This window comes from Ostrinia nubilalis, chromosome 15 (genome assembly GCF_963855985.1).
Source record: "Ostrinia nubilalis chromosome 15, ilOstNubi1.1, whole genome shotgun sequence".
NCBI lineage: Eukaryota > Metazoa > Arthropoda > Insecta > Lepidoptera > Crambidae > Ostrinia > Ostrinia nubilalis.
Genome location: NC_087102.1, coordinates 4,698,760 through 4,715,940, shown reverse-complemented (window position 1 = coordinate 4,715,940; position 17,181 = coordinate 4,698,760). Strand labels below are relative to the sequence as shown.

At 35.8% G+C, this 17,181-nt stretch overlaps 1 protein-coding gene across 1 annotated transcript; it reads right to left on the bottom strand.

The window, feature by feature from the left end:
• Positions 1 to 4,361: 4,361 nt before the first annotated feature.
• On the bottom strand, positions 4,362 to 6,415 carry LOC135078623 (uncharacterized). Its single transcript, XM_063973152.1, has 3 exons — positions 6,269 to 6,415; positions 5,781 to 5,852; positions 4,362 to 4,582 (listed from the first exon to the last, which is right to left on the bottom strand). The coding sequence occupies exons 1-3, from the start codon at positions 6,333 to 6,335 to the stop codon at positions 4,362 to 4,364; spliced, it is 360 nt and encodes a 119-aa protein (XP_063829222.1). The 5' UTR covers positions 6,336 to 6,415.
• Positions 6,416 to 17,181: the final 10,766 nt, after the last annotated feature.

Genomic DNA, 17,181 nt, shown 5'->3' with positions numbered 1-17,181 from the left:
GACAGACGGACGGACAGACGGACAACAAAGTGATCCTATAAGGGTTCCGTTTTTTCCTTTTGAGGTACGGAACCCTAAAAATAGGTACAAAATTATTTGAAAATAATTTTATAGTAACTTGATAAAGATTAAGGCTTAGTTGCACCACCTAACTTTAACGGTAACTATGACGATAACCGGTGCACTTTGTATGGAGTTTGACAGATTTTTGACGTTTGTCAAAGTTAAAGTAAGATGGTGCAACCCAGCCTAAATATGTCAATCGCATTCAAGTACAGTCGACAGCATAATAATATCATACTATATTTTTGTTACAAAAAGCATCTATTACAGCTTCAAGAGACACCACGGTGTTTAGGTTAATGTGCTGAAGTCTCTACCTTCTGAAAAAGCTTGAGATTACTCAATACTCATTATGCTTATAGCTTTCATAATAGAGATTTGCGTGACTTTCGGGCAATTCAATACATTATTTGGTCTGAAGCCCGCTATAGATCTTTTTATCCACGAAGACGCGTCCCACCATTCTTCCGCTAATGTTTGAGTGTTATCGGTACACGCTAAATCCATGAGATCACACGCACACTACAATAATGACGCCCGGATTGCTCGGTTCCAACTCCCCGCACCCCGCGCGTCCCTGGACCAAAAATTGGTGAAGCGCATCTTCGTGAATGAAACGATCTATTTAACCTAGGCGAAAGTCAAACTAACAAAAATGTATCATACTGAATATTTGACCCAAAGAGCTGGACAAAAAAAATAATATAAAACAAAACACGAACGACCGTCCCCAATATTGAATACAATATGTAAAAGTTCCCTCCAACTAACCAACTTAAAAGGTTTCCAGTAAAAACTACAATAACCAACCTCTAGCTGTAAAAACTGGGAACAATATCCATTATAAGTTGAACGAAGTTTACTCATTGATGAGATTTCTTCAGCAGGAGTTTTGTTTGGTTTTACACCGATAATATTGTTGAGGGTTGTTGTTTTTCAGTTTCACCTGTTTTAAGTGTATCTTTACTTTCAATTACAGAAATTTATAGATGAGGTAAGGAGCTAGTAACTTCATCATCATCATCAGCCTCTAGTAGACTTACTGCTGGAGTATCTATCTGCTATGGACAAAATGAGGAAGATTTGGGGCAACAGAAACATTACCAAGGCCACGAAAACCAGGCTCGTTTATTGCCTAATATTCCCCATTTTCCTCTATGCGTCGGAAACATGGACTCTTCGTGAAACCGAAAGGAAGAAGATTGACGCATTGGAGATGTGGTGCTGGAGACGGATGCTGGGAATATCGTGGACCGAGTTTCGTACCAATGACTCCATATTAAAAGAACTCGGCATCAGACAGCGCCTATCAACCACGGTTCAGTCACGCATTTTAACCTTCTTCGGCCATGTATCTCGGCGCAGTAATGACTCCATAGAGCGTCTCGTAGTGCAGGGAAAAGTTGAGGGCACCAGACCACGTGGCAGATCACCAATGAGATGGACGGACCAGATCAAGGCCGCAACTAAGTGCTAGGTTAGCGAAAGTATTACGCGCCGTATTACGAGGAACATCACTCTGAATCGTGATTCAAAATGATGACCACGACCACTCTGACAAGAGTGTACCGACTGAGAAGAAGAGATCTTCCGTAGATCAACATAATGACTCTAGCTAGGTAATTTGCATTCAGTGGCTTCCCACATCACTACGTAGGTCATCGGTTCATTGTGTAGAAGGCCTTTCCACAAGAGATTTTCGAGTCTTGGCCCACTTTTGGCTTGGTCTACGGCCCAAGAAGCTGGATTGAATATTTCAATATTTTTCTTCCAGTATCCGGGCCAACCTTCAATGTATTTTAATAAATTAAACACCAAATCAACAAAAATCTACTCTAGAATCTTAGAGTGGGCCCAATTGCTAGAAGGGAAAATATTTAAATATCCAATCCAATGACTTGGCTCGTGGACCAAGCTAAAAGTGGGTCAAGTCATTGGAAGACTCGGATTTCCCAAACTGTAGTTGCCTTTAGAGAACCTATGTCCTCCCCAAGGGCTAAGTCTAACTAAAACACTAACTGTTATGGAATACCTAATTGCCTATTAAGCAATCCCCTGACCTGAACCTGCCATTAGGTACCAGCTGTTGGTGTTCAGCTGTCAATCAATTATATAACTCTGCATTAGTTCACTCGGACGTATCGATTGCTATCGACTCAGCTAACTAGTTATTGGGAATATATTAACCTTCCTGTCTTTTGGGTAAGGGCTCACACAAATGTAAAAGAGATAAATGTAATCATTATTCAATTAATTTACATTTCCAGTTGCTTCTGGATATAGGTTTTGGCTTATTTTCAGGAGCCCAAGTTTTTACATTATATTCAAGGTCTGCAGGCACCCAAAGTCTTTACATTATACTCAGTATTACTCAGTCAGAGCATGTTTAAATTGTACATGTATCTAATCTAATCATTTACTTTTAAACGGGAGCAAAATATATTTCCCATTCAGATATTATGATCATAACATGTAAGTTCAAACTTTAACATGTCTGTTCCTACTTTGGCAAAGTATTCAAAGAAATAAGGACGCTTGAGAAGAAGTGCATTGTGAATTCTAAAGTTTTAAACCAACTTCATCGACGTTTGAATAAGTATGGAGAATAAGTTTATAAGATCTTTATTTATTCACTTTAGAACTTGTAAGTGCATTTGTGCCGCTAGAACGCTTTATGGTAAACGGAGCAGACTCGACGATATAAACTATATTCGGTTTGTATGTGCCAAGGTGATATTGTGAACTCCGTCAGATTATAATATAACGCGTGAGATCTTAAATAATGAGAGAGGGTTAGATTGTAATCTAACTACGTCAGATTAGAATCTGAGGGAATTTGATTAATTAACTGTAAGGGTACCTAAACATAGAGGTTGAAGAATTAGTGACTACATTGATGATGACTTCATCAACCTGTTCATTGTTTTCTGGCTTTGTTTTGTGGTCTCATTGTTTTCGATTATAATAATATTTTATTACATGTTCGGCAACACACAAAGAGCATCCAAATTTTCACTCGCTCAGCTTCCAAAAAAGAATTAATTGCAGCCATTATCTAAAAATATCAAATTTGCATCTGTAGAGGCAGATAACACAAAATATGCAAAATTCAAATATCGTTTCAAATATTAATATTACCTAATTAAGTTTTGGAGTTCGAGAGTGATTGAATTTGTTTTTGACAAAACTGGTAAAACATTTTTTTCCTCAGCCTGTTGCAAATTTGTATTAGGCTGGATTAATAAATACTTTCGACTCTTACGAGATACCTAACTCTTATAATACAGGAACTAATCTAATACGTATAGAAAATGGCATAGGTATTTACTTACCTAACCTACCACAAAATGACAAATTTAGACAGAATACAGAATCGATTATTACATAAGTACTACGAGTATGTCATTACTCATTACTAAGAATGGAAGGGTTACTTGAATCTATTTCCATACAATTACGGACCCCGATTTGCCAAAGCACAACTGTCTACTAAATGACACAAGAGACTCAAGTTACCCAGGCACATGTCCTGAAAAGCAATCACTCACACTCAATTGCGAATCTGTGACAATATCGCTCCATATGTCACCCTATATTGACAATATCGCGCAATATACAGCGCCTTAACCTCTTACCTACGGGAGGCACCTATTGTTGCCAAGTCAAAAGTCACTTCTGAATACGGGTGGCATCTATTGTTGTTTTGGCAAAGCTAATACTAGATCACGGTTTACGAAAAAAAAAACCAATAAAATTGCAAATTAAGTGTAAAATGCGCTTGTAATTATGAAACTACATTAATTGCAGAATTTAATATTCCAAAATTCAATACCGTAAGTCTCGATACTTTTTAAAATATCTTGATGTAAAGTGGAGCAAACCATTTTATAGGTTAAAATACCCCGTACCACCCGTACTGAGAGGCGACTTTGGTTTCCAAGGGCCCGTAGGTAAAGGGTTAATGTATTTTACATTCAAGGAGAGCTACGCTTGTATTTCAAAATTCTAATTACATTACATACAGCGTATTAGGTACCTACATTTAATAATTTCGACTGGTTCATCCAGTGTCTAACTCCCGTACTTATTCACAAACGATGCTTGCTTAAGTGAAGCAGCAAATCTAACGCACAGCGTTGAATAGAGCTCTGTGATTGGTTTGTGTGTCACCCTGTGCGTCCACGCGCACTGTGAAACCTCATACTAATGTTTGTGAATACGGGCGTGAGTATCGTCGTGGGTTCGAATCCCGCCTTAGGCAGTTCGATTATATATAATTCTAAATCTTAAATACAAAATTATCTACTTTTAGGCGGAAACCCGCACTTCTTCATACATAACAAACATATAAATGTAGGCTCTTCTGTCGTGGTCGGCATAGGTGTAGTTGTCGTGGGTTTGGGCTTCGTAGTCGGCTTGGAATGGCAGAAGATGTAGTGACCAGCGTGGTAAGGGTGGGGACTGTAGTCCTCATAGGGGGGAGGTGGATCGTCTTCGATGTAGATCAGGGATGATGCATCTGTGAAACAAAACATAATTATTTTGTGTTGATACACCTAGTGAAGTAATATTTGGATGCTATTTTTAAAAACTGGATATGACCATATCCTGATATTATAGACAGTACACCCTATTGAAAAATAAATATTCTTGTTCTTAAACTAGAAAATTCCTACCACTTGGTTGACTAACGATCTGAATGCAGGCAGCATACGATCAGTCGAGGCTTTTATCCCAGTAGATGTCTTGTAATTGAAACGAACAATATAAGTGTGCAATAATGAAGTTTCAAAGGAAACTTAGCAGCAATATCAGGCAGTTTAGGTTAGGTATACCTAAACTTCTCTCAAGGAGCACCGCAATGCAACAACAAAATGTCACATGAATGGTAATATACGTAAAATAGCGAATAATTATGCTTATAGCCTAAGTAATCTAACATCATAACAAATCATTCAAATTAATTTCGATTTGCACGTGCCACTAAACAGACAGTAGAGATATTTTTGCATTTTATTAGTTCAGATTTTAAAGCGTAACTAATTCTTGGAATATTTTTCTTCGCAAAACAAATAAAAGTTTAGAGCAGAGAGTGGGAGAATTCTTGCGAACAATCAACTTCAACAAACTTCAAATATTTAAACACTGCTTTGTAACCATTTATTTGTAACTTAATTTGGTCCTTGCGTTTTATTTCTGGAGTTATTTTTTAAGATCTTTAGCGCATCACCAATTAAGCTAAATAACTAATTACTGTTACAATTGAGTGCTTAAGTTTTTTATGTTAATTTTGAACCACCAATTAAAATTACAATAATACCAACTGTGTAAACTGAAAAATTGTGAAGTTACATTTTTAAAACTCAATAAATGAACGGAAGAGATAAACAAGTTTAATAAAATTGATATTTTTTCCTGAATTATAATTATCATGGTTGAAGAAGTAAACAAAATCAGTCGGAGACTTGTATAAAATTCATCATCGTCATCATTTATTTTCAGCCATAAGACGTCCACTGCCGAACATGGCCTCCCTAAATGATTTCCACAATGACAATGAATCTTGTATTTGGCGTATTAAAGATATTTGATGCCTCCGACTGCTAATACACTGTTATGACCATTTTCTTGGTCATCCCTGTAGTCATCCGTCTTAACCTATAACTCTAGTAAATATTATCTAAACACAAAACTTATAAGACAAGAAAATAACCTACCCTCGTCACGCCGCCGCGGCGAGCAGTACAACGGACAGATTTTGAAACAAAACAATATGGGCTCGTGTTTTTCTGGAACAAGATTTATTATTAAAACAAAAGACAATATGTGTTGTGTTATTATTGGTAATTGGACGCACTAACGAGCATATATCATAGGATGGATTCCTGGGATATTAAGAAATCGTATTTAGAGTAGGTAAGCTGTAAATGTATTGACATAACATATAGAACAAGTAAAGTAACATAGTGCTGAAAAGAAGTAGCGCAAAAAGCTTCGCTATTGTCAAAAATTTTACAATAGATAATTGGTGTGATAGGCAGTATTTTATTTCAAAACTAGCTGACCCAGGGAACTTCGTACCGCCTATGTTCATCAGAAATAATGTAGGATTCTAATCGTAAAAGAATTTATTCGCTAATCTCTACTCTGTATATTTCAACTACGAGTATAGTAAAAATATATACTGTTCTATTTAATAACTTACCAGCGAATAGAAAAAACGCCTGCAAGAACTCCAAGTTCAACATAATCAGTAAAATGGAACTTCGCATTTTCAACACAAATAATTTGCAAAAACTTCTTATCTATGTCTTAAAAGTTGAGGACTCTCCATTTCACACTTGAGCCTTTCACTCCGCTGCAAAGACAAGTTTCCACGAAAACCTTCGGCGAACTTTATACATAGAGTTACATGGCTGGCTGGTTACGTGTGGGGAAGGCATCTAGTTAATAGCAATAGTGGTTGATAGAAAGAGCAGTAATAAATTGTTATGAATGTTTCAAACTATTACCAATTGGGCATCCCAAACTAATCAGAAATTACTATGGCGAATAAAAACCAGCTTATACTTGGTATTCTGCTAATTGTTTATAAAATTAAACACATTATAAGTGTTATTATTTTACTATACGGTGTTATTATACGAACTATAAGGTGAAGAAACACGGTAGCGCTGAGAAGAAACAGCGCAAAAAAACTAGCACGCAAAGGCTAATCTTATGACAGAATAAACACAACAATCAAATAAAATACGCACAAAAAAATTGTACTATAAAATAAACATTGAAAATCCATATCTCACATTTAGTAGCTTTAACAACCATCAGGAAATGAAACCTCGAAGAACAAGTTAACATTATTTTAATTAACTGGACTTCTTACAGCTTCATCCTTAAATACAAATTAAACACTGCATGAACAAACAAGGACGAACTTAAAGAAGATACGGAATCCCCCGTGACTAATTTTAAACAGGGCAATTGAGAATATCTCCACAGAACTCGCTACTGGATGAACAGGTTGACGCTTATGTAAAACCACATTTACGCGTTATATCATTAGGACCTGTTTAAATATCGTATTTTGCATAAGAAAAAGCTTTGCCTTATTTGGTAGATTGCATACAATGTAAAGTCGCCAGCATTACTTTTTTCTACTTCTGACTTTAGATTAGTTTAGTTTTTAGATCATGTAAAAAATAATTCAGATAAAAACTGAATGTTTACCTAGTTTTCTAACAAACACACTAAGTAGAATTCCTCAAAATATTTTGCTTGTTCTCTTACGATAAGTACCTCTTAAAAACATACATTTCTATTTCTTGAGATAATACTTTATTTATACCCAATTTGGTCATACCGTCATCAATAAAATTGCTTCAGTGTTTGAATAACTGTGTTATGACAGCAAATATGGTCATCAAATTAATAGGAAATTCTAGAATCGTTTTAACTCGAGTATTTTAAATTATTTTCCAATTTCCATACCTAATCGAGAGAACTTCTAGTACACTCACAGACAAACGGTAATTTAGCAAACGAATGAGCCATTCACGAGACTAAGTTCAAGAAGAAATGGTTTCTTTTGTTCATCTGTCGGACACGCAGATGAGCAGTCGCAAATAAAAGTGTTAAAATTTTTTAAACAACGAAATTAAGAAAAGAATAGCGTTAACTTGGTACAAGAGACCCATAGGCTTTTGTAAATTAGAAATGGCCGTGCCACAGGGGATAAACGACCTAGGTAATGATCATCAGGTTCCAAAATTTCAGTACGAGATGTTTTAAAACTTGTTGTATAGTTAGGTAATATTATGTTTCTGAATTAAATATTCAAAAGGGAATAAAAATCCCACATAATGATACTTACATTTTAAACATAATGTAACATACGTTTTGATAAAAAGCAGTTTTGTTAGTGACTGTACCCACTCGGAACTTTTGTTTTCCTGTATTTATGATTTAATTATGTTATTGCGTCATACTTTCCTTCCGGCCTATTATACAATTACCTGTGCCTATTAATAGCCGAAAGAAAATTGACGTTACTTACATATTACTGCCGAAATTAATCGTTTTCTTAGGAAATTATTATGATAATTAGAAACCGTTTGTTTTCAAACATACACGTACCATGTAAGTACGCAAACAAATGTTTCGAAGATCCAACCTGTGTGTTCCATTACCAAGTTCTTAACCACTGCACTTAAGCGTTTGTAAATACCCGGAAAGTTTGTCAGTTCACGGCGCGTGCCCACTTTACCCGTAACAAACCACTCAAAAATGTGAGGGATGAGAGTAAAAATTATACTCATGCTCATCAGCTGTAAGGGTAAGTCATATAACTAGTTATTAAAAGAACTTACAAGATTACATAAAAAAGATAGAAGACAGAAGAGAGGAAAAACAGAATGACAGAACAATACAAAAATAAAAAAAGATTTAAAAACTAAAAGGCTGATCAAGGTTTATCCATAACATGACCCAGAAATTCGTCAAAAATATGTCCACAGTCTACACCATTCAAGTATTATTAAAAGCGATTTAGTTCCTCGTTCAAATATCTTCAGTCGGATGGCGTCCTTTCAAGGCGGTAATGGCCGAACATTCGTCCGAAGCTCAGCCAACCCTTTGTTTCAATTCACTGTTCATTATGTTTGCTCGAGTCTTTACGGACGCCTCCAGAGTCAGCTGTTCCGAGCAGGAAGTTAAATCAATCGTCGGATAACTTTTAACTGAAGAATAAGTTTGGCACATTGACAGTTCCAGTATGGGAAATATGTCAAAATTACAAGTTAATTCTTCTGTTAAAAGTTATCTGACGATTGAAAAATCAGCCCTTATATAATTATCATTACCGACAGGGCTAAAATGCGCGCCACGATAATAATACGCTCGACATCAAATAAATCGCACCTCCCGCGACAAGCACTTTCAAACGTTTGCATCCCCACTTTCCACCAATATTGGCACCATTTAAAAGCCTAGTAGAACTAGGCTTCATTTCATTAAAGGAAAGGTTTTTACCCCAAAAATGTGTCTTTAAAAGGATTCAGAGTCACTTCTTCAAAAAATAGGTAGTTACGCTTGAGCCAACTTTTATGGCTATAAAACTGTTAAGTTAAGCTGACCGCAGCTGAAGTAGGATAGGTAATTAATGACCTATCCTCATCATTACACAATACAGTCATAATCTAAATCACTGTCTTGCAATTGGAGTACCCCAATAGCCAAACAGCAAATAATAGCACTTACTTTTAAAAAAATCAACGGTACCTAGTCCATTTCTGAACGAACCACCAAGGACCACAAAAAATTATTTTGGCTATTTCTTTCCAGCTATCTTTTTGTAATTGATCAAAACTTGTGTCATGATACGAGTAATAAATATTTCAGACAATAAGTTTCAGCAAATTCTAACTTTGGTGGATCCCCAAGGAAGCAGCGTAGGTTGTATTGAATTTGTAAGCGGGTTGAAAGGTTTCACAGGTACAGTACATCAACATAAGGTAAGAAATCCCAGAGCTAGTTACACAACTACATCGCAAAAGTTCCACATTGTTACGTCTATCGTATAGTTTCAAAACATTTATGATTTGGTAAGTGGTTAGCCCTTCAAGCCTCGCGAATCGAGACACAATAGATTCAATTTGTTACGCGGTCATATTATGCTTGTGGATTGATGGGCTAAGTGACATAAGTCTACCAGACTTAGTAAGGATCAGACTGATTTTTTAATCTACATCCCATCTGACTTCGACCCCAGAACCTCTGTATCGAGAGAGTTCACTTTGCAACTCTTCAGATTAAAGTTCAAGCAAAAGAGTGAAACTTACGTCGCTCCACTTTGAATTTCAGTCCGAATTCGTGCTTAGAAATTCAGACACAGCGAATCTTCGGGCAAAATTTTAGCATACGAGTGTAGTGCCCGCATTCCCCTGAACTGATGGAGTGGAATCCTAGTTATTAGCATGACTGTACTCAATCATGCCAACATCGTTTGACTGATTAGTACTTGAAGTGCTCTGCAATGCTGGCATTGCATTCCCTTGTACGGAGATATGGAAAATCACTGGGAATTGGGGAGTTGGTCACATGCAATTAGATTCTATTGATTACATGTAGTCCCCGTAGGAATAATCCTACGGGGACTACATGCTGATAACAGCATGAAGATTTGTCTCTATATATTAATAAGACTGCAATCTTCATGCTGATAACAGCATGAAGATTTGTCTCTAGATATATTAATAAGACAAATCTTAAGGTACCTACCGACGCGAAGTTTTTAGGCCCACTATTGAATACTTGTAAAAAGCTGTACTTTTTTCACATAAAATAACAATCAGTAAATGTTCATTTATGAAAAAACTCAATATCTTCGCGAAAAACTAAAATATTACGGACAAGGCTACAGACTTAACGATAACTTTGATTTAGTGCTATCTGGAAACCATAAATCAAGTAAAAATTGAAAATGATGACATTTACACTCAACAGAACCCGACTGACAGATAATGCTAGCCAGTCCAGGCAGGCAATGAACTTTGATTATAAAATTTTAAAGTAAAAATATCTTGAATAGGTAACCTTAGAGGTATATTAAATTAAATTAAATCCTAAAACTTAATAAGATGTCATGGGATGCTGAAAACTTAATTGGAAAATATAGTTTTTTTTTTCTGTGATCTGTGAGTTCAAAGTCACGTAGCGCCACAGTTCGTAGAATAGGTACTCGTAGTTAAATATTAAAAAAATTAAGACGGTTTTCAATTTGTTTAAAGAAAGAAAGGTTCGCAAATTATAATTCAAAGTAATGCACAAGCAGCTGGACAAGCTGAAGGTGAGTTGACAAGAACCATGCACAAGAAGCTGGACAAGCTGAAGGTCAGTTGATAAGAGTCGTGCACAAGCAGCTGGACAAGCTGAAAGTTAATTGACAAGAACCATAGATTACCGAGCCCAAGATGAACCAAGATGATGACCGAACATAAAAAGTTGCAAGTTCAAAAATTTAATAGGAACCAAGTTTTGCTTATTTTTCAATTTTTTGAGTAAGGACTATTTTCGAATTGTTTTAGTTTATATTTCTTTTACATCACGGTCGCTTAAAAATCAAAATGCCCCTGGTCCTATACTTCAGAAGCACTGCTTTAAAGTGAGTGATAATCATAGCTCCATACCTACATTAAAAACGATGAGTTACATGCTCTACGTGTCGCCAGCACAATTCCATTCAATTTCGGCATATTAACACGCCTCTCACGTGTTCTGTAATATACAGGGTGTCCCAGAATGGGTGAATCAAACTGCTAGGGGAGGTAGCTCTACTAATGTACTATCCTTAAAAAATATGAAAAAAAAAATTAGAGTTCGGGATTTTTTTTTAAATAAAGTGCTCTAAACTCGAAATCTAAGTAGTCATATTTTCAAAAGTTTGTTTACAGATAAACGAAGCGATCATGTATAATTAATATTAGTAAGAAAAAAGTACGAATAAACTCCAAACGCAGCAATTATAGCCAGATACTTAAGCAAAGCTGATTTATTTTCACTTTTTCAAAAAAAAATTTTTTTTTTCCTTATGCGCTTTATTTTTTTTTTTCATATTTTTTAGGGATAGTACATTAGTAGAGCTACCTCCCCTATCAGTTTGATTCACCCATTCTGGGACACCCTGTAGAAACGCTTGTATCACGTGTACAAAAGCTTGGATCAAGCACGCATGACTTATCAAACAATTTCAGAAGTTTCGGCGTAACGCGCCTGTCGTACCAGATTGAATTTTCTCAGGCATAATCTGTGGTACCTGATTTTCTGGTAAATTAGAAGTTTATGCAAATGTAAGATGACAGTTATTTTCTAAAATACACATCAAAATTAAAAGATGCGAAAAGTTTAGTTAATTTTATGCACACGGTCTCCTTTGAGGTCATCGCACATTTATCAACCCGGAAAGGGATCGTAACCGTATAAAGTCGAGGTGGTCACAGTATTCTTTTTATGAAACTCAATACTGCAACGCCCACTTATCCTCAACGTAACTGCATCCTCATCGTGCACTGTTCATACGCACCGAATAAAACCGCCGCCGCGCCGCCGCCGCGCCGCCACCGCGCCATCAAAGCATAATTTCGCCCGCGGCGCGGCGGCGGTGTTCATGCGGCGCGCCGGCGCACTATGGAGCGAAATTGAGATTTATGGACATAGCGATTTTTTTCACAATTTCTATTTGAAAAAAATACCTATCGATAGGTTACGTTATTCTGATGAATAAATGCTTCACAAGTTTTTCTCTAAAACCAATAGTTTGACTGGAAAAAAATATTTTCCATTTTCGTTGTATGGAATGAAACATAAAGTGGTCGATTTCGACTAAGCCTTGACAGATCTTGCTTTGAAACTACTTAAACCTTGTTCTATGGCTTGTTGACTGTAATCCTACGCTATCAGCGCGCATCCAAAGTTGCCCGTTCACAAGTTATGAGGTTCTGAAAAATTAAAAAAAAAGTAAGTAAAAGTGACTTTTTTTTGGAATATCTTTTAAGATTTAACAAAAATATAAAGATTTTATTCGTTAATAATGTAAATTAACCTTAAATTACTGCTAAAAACACATTTTAATAAACTTAAAAGGAATTAAATCAGCGATTTTTTTTTTCACAATTTCTGTTTAAAAAAAATACCTGTCGATAGGGTATGTTATTCTGATGAATAAATATTATGAACGTTTTTCTCTAAAACCAATAGTTTGGCTGGAAAAAAATATTTTCCATTTTCGTTGTATGGAATGAAACATAAAGTGGTCGATTTCGACTAAGCCTTGACAGATTTGCTTTGAAACTACTTGAGCCTTGTTCTATGGCTTGTTGACTATAATCCTAGACTAACAGCGCGCGCACAAAGTTGCCCGTTCAGAAGTTATGAGGTTCCGAAAAATGAAAAGTAAAGTAAGTAAAATTGACTTTTCTTTAGATAAGACGACAAGAGAAAGGTTAATTACATTACTAAAGTATATAATTTTCATGTTTTAGTTGAATCTTTAAAGATTTATACCCAAAAAAAGATACTTTTACTTACTTTAATTTTCATTTTTTGGAACCTCATAACTTCTGAACGGGCAACTTTGGGCGCGCGCTGTTTTTGCAGGATTATAGTCAACAAGCCATAGAACAAGGCTCAAGTAGTTTCAAAGCAAAATCTGTTAAGGCTTAGTTGAAATCGACCACTTTATGTTTCATTCCATACAACGAAAATGGAAAATATTTTTTTCCAGCCAAACTATTGGTTTTAGAGAAAAACGTTTGTAATATTTATTCATCAGAATAACATACCCTATCGATAGGTATTTTTTTTAAACAGACATTGTGAAAAAAAAATCGCTGATTTAATTCCTTTTAAGTTTAGTAAAATGTGTTTTTAGCAGTAATTTAAGGTTAATTTACATTATTAACGTATAAAATCTTTATATTTTTGTTAAATCTTTAAAGATATTCCAAAAAAAAGTCACTTTTACTTACTTTTTTTTAATTTTTCAGAACCTCATAACTTCTGAACGGGCAACTTTGTGCGCGCGCTGTTAGTCTAGGATTATAGTCAACAAGCCATAGAACAAGGCTCAAGTAGTTTCAAAGCAAATCTGTCAAGGCTTAGTCGAAATCGACCACTTTATGTTTCATTCCATACAACGAAAATGGAAAATATTTTTTTCCAGCCAAACTATTGGTTTTAGAGAAAAACGTTCATAATATTTATTCATCAGAATAACATACCCTATCGACAGGTATTTTTTTAAACAGAAATTGTGAAAAAAAAATCGCTGATTTAATTCCTTTTAAGTTTATTAAAATGTGTTTTTAGCAGTAATTTAAGGTTAATTTACATTATTAACGTATAAAATCTTTATATTTTTGTTAAATCTTAAAAGATATTCCCAAAAAAAGTCACTTTTACTTACTTATTTTTAATTTTTCAGAACCTCATAACTTGTGAACGGGCAACTTTGGATGCGCGCTGATAGCGTAGGATTACAGTCAACAAGCCATAGAACAAGGCTTAAGTAGTTTTAAAGCAAGATCTGTCAAGGCTTAGTCGAAATCGACCACTTTATGTTTCATTCCATACAACGAAAATGGAAAATATTTTTTTCCAGTCAAACTATTGGTTTTAGAGAAAAACTTGTGAAGCATTTATTCATCAGAATAACGTAACCTATCGATAGGTATTTTTTTCAAATAGAAATTGTGAAAAAAATCGCTATGTCCATAAATCTCAATTTCGCTCCATAGTGCGGCGCGTATAAACAGTGCAAAGGCGCGGCGACGGCGCGGCTGCGGCGCGGTAGCGGCGTCGTGTGCAGAAGCGCTAACGTAAACGCGATGCGATGACCTAAGCTTCGGCCAAACCAACGCGTTCAGTCTGCGTTCGCGATATAAGGTAAAAGACCCAATACTCGACACTTTTTGCACTTTGGCTAACTTTGCAACGCTGGTACGAGAAAACTATTTGACCTTGAAAAAATCTGATTACATGGCCAGGTAGATAATTTATTCCTCTTTTTTGTTAATTTTTATTCATTATCGTAGGTATTATGAATTAATTCAAATAATTATTTAACTGAAAAAAGACCCATTTGTACCAGTACTCGACACTTTAGACCCAATTACCGTCAAAGTGACCCAGTACTCGTCAATTTTCGGCAGTAAATTGAACCTTATGTCGTAGGTAATAAAGTATAGTATTTTGAGTTTTAGCTAGTGCAAGCAACATCTTCGCGGAGATTTTTTAAGTTATTGATGTTTTTGTAAGCGATACTAGATATTTTTTGAAAATTTGACGTGTAATGAATATTATAAATAAATTTCTTATTCTTAGTATTTATCATCTATGTCAATTTAATACAAATAACATTAAAAAATGATTTTGACAGCCTTTTTGTATGAAGCCCTGCTCATTAAAATTATCTTAATAATTGTTTTTCATCATCATCGTCATCGTTTCAGCCCTAGGACGTCCACTGCTGAATATAGGCCTCCCCCAATGATTTCCACAATGGTCGGCTGGTGGCGGCCTGCATCCAGCGCCTTCCTGCTACCTTTATGAGCGCGTCAGAACCTACCTCAGTGCCTAAAGACGAAAGTCTTCAATCAGTGTGTGTTACCAGTGATATATACGGCTTGGAAACGTGGCCTCTCAATATAGGCCTTATAAAATAAGCTCAAAATTGCACAGCGTGCTATGGAGAGGGCTATGCTTGGTGTTTCTTTACGAATCAGGAATGAGGAGATCCGTAAACGAACTGAAGCCGCTGACATAGCCCGACGGATTAGCAAGCTGAAGTGGCAATGGGCAGGGCACATAGTACGCAGAACTGACGGCCAATGGGGTAGCAAGGTTCTGGAGTGGAGGTCACGTACCGGAAAGTACAGCGTAGAACGTCCAACCACAATAATAATTGTGATTACTTCACCGTTCGGCTGTCGTGGGTATAGAAGTGTGGTAACTAGTACACTTCTTCAAAAAAGGCGACAAAACTATATAATTAAAGAATTGTTTGTATACACATCATACTTCTGGGTTATCTGTACATTTATCGAGAGTTATGACGAATTGTTCCACTTAGATGTTTTACTACTCCTAGCTTTCCGAACTAGCTTCGAACGACATCATTTTGTCCTGAATACCTCTGTAAGCTCTTAATCAGTGTGTAATGCTTGAATGAAGACGTGAGCGCATACTTTGGATTCTATATTATGAAACTCTTATGTACTTTACTTACCTGTGATATCACGGCGAGAGTGAGGAAGAAAACATTTTGAAATACATACGAGTATGTTACTGATGATAAGAATTTTGTAAATAATCAGTATAGTCATGAGATTCTGTTAAAAATATAATATCGTCACTGCAAGTGCAATACTGCTATTTTTTAAATAACCTGCATGTCATTTAAACTTTATTCCCTTGAAATAAAGTTCAAAATTAATACACTGACGAACTTAGGTGCAATACAATAAGCATGTCCCAATTGTCGTCAAAATAGTGTTAATTTTGACGAGTACTGGGTCAAGCAGGGAATTTAGTGAACCAATAAATGTCACACGTAAATTATATTAAACTAATGAAAAAAGGAGTCGTTTTATGGGTTGTGTGGCTAGAAAAATTACTTAACATTTTTACAAAAAAAGTCACACCTCCCTAAACCCGATAGATTTTGCAAAAAGTAAAAACTAAACTGACGGGTCAGATTCCAAATTCAGTGCCCAAATTGACAAAAAATGAGAAATTTTGGAATGAGAATTTTCAAAAATTTTTATTCGGCATCCATTGCATGTTTTAACTAATTGTTGTATTTTAACTTATACATTAAAATACCAAAAATATGATGCCATAAAAAATGTTAAGTTTAATGTTGGTGGAAAATTTTAACAAGCGTTTTTGTAAAATGTGACGAGTACTGGGCCCCTGTCGGTATTACCTGCGCTTACCTTAGCGTCCACGGTGGCAATCACTGCCCGTGCAAAAGTTGTTTGTACTGTCGCGTTCGCGTTCCAGATGTTCACCAGGAAAAACTTCCGCCATCTTAAAAACGTTGAATCACCTATTAAAACAAACAAACTACAGTAATTAGTTTGATGTGCCGCCAACCGGACAAATTCAAGACTGCAGCAAGTCGTTTCTGAGAAAATTGCTTGAACAGAGTTGCTTGAGTGATTCATCTTAGTTAAATGTTTTACAGAACCTTAATCAAAACTCAGTAGTACTCGTTTATTGTTATTTGGTGAGTTCTCGGTAACTCAGCGCTCAAAAGTTGAGAAGCGACAGTAGTTTAAATACGTCAAAAAATAAACATAATATAAAAATATACTCATGTTACTTACCTTAGTCAAAAGAGTTGGTTCCAATAATAAGGTCTCTGATGTAATTTCTAACTTTATTTTCTATAGAGAACCGAACGAAGGGCGGATGGAGCCATCCCGTAGGGTTATTCAAGCGCGCCGCCCAAATATTTTGTTCATAATATCTTCCGGTTTAAGTCCTTTGGATGTCGCGAAAAAGCGACAAAAGCTCAAAGGGCAAGTACGAGTAGGTAAACGACTACACGTCCTTCCTGACGAA

Bases quoted from the DNA above. Each gene is read 5' to 3' on its own strand.
- LOC135078623 (XM_063973152.1), bottom strand. From the start codon at position 6,335: ATGCGAAGTTCCATTTTACTGATTATGTTGAACTTGGAGTTCTTGCAG. The intron at 5,853-6,268 runs GTAAGTTATTAA...ATCTTGTTCCAG, and splicing joins GGCGTTTTTTCTATTCGCTG to AAAAACACGAGCCCATATTG. The intron at 4,583-5,780 runs GTAGGTTATTTT...TTTGTTTCACAG, and splicing joins GCCGCGGCGGCGTGACGAGG to ATGCATCATCCCTGATCTAC.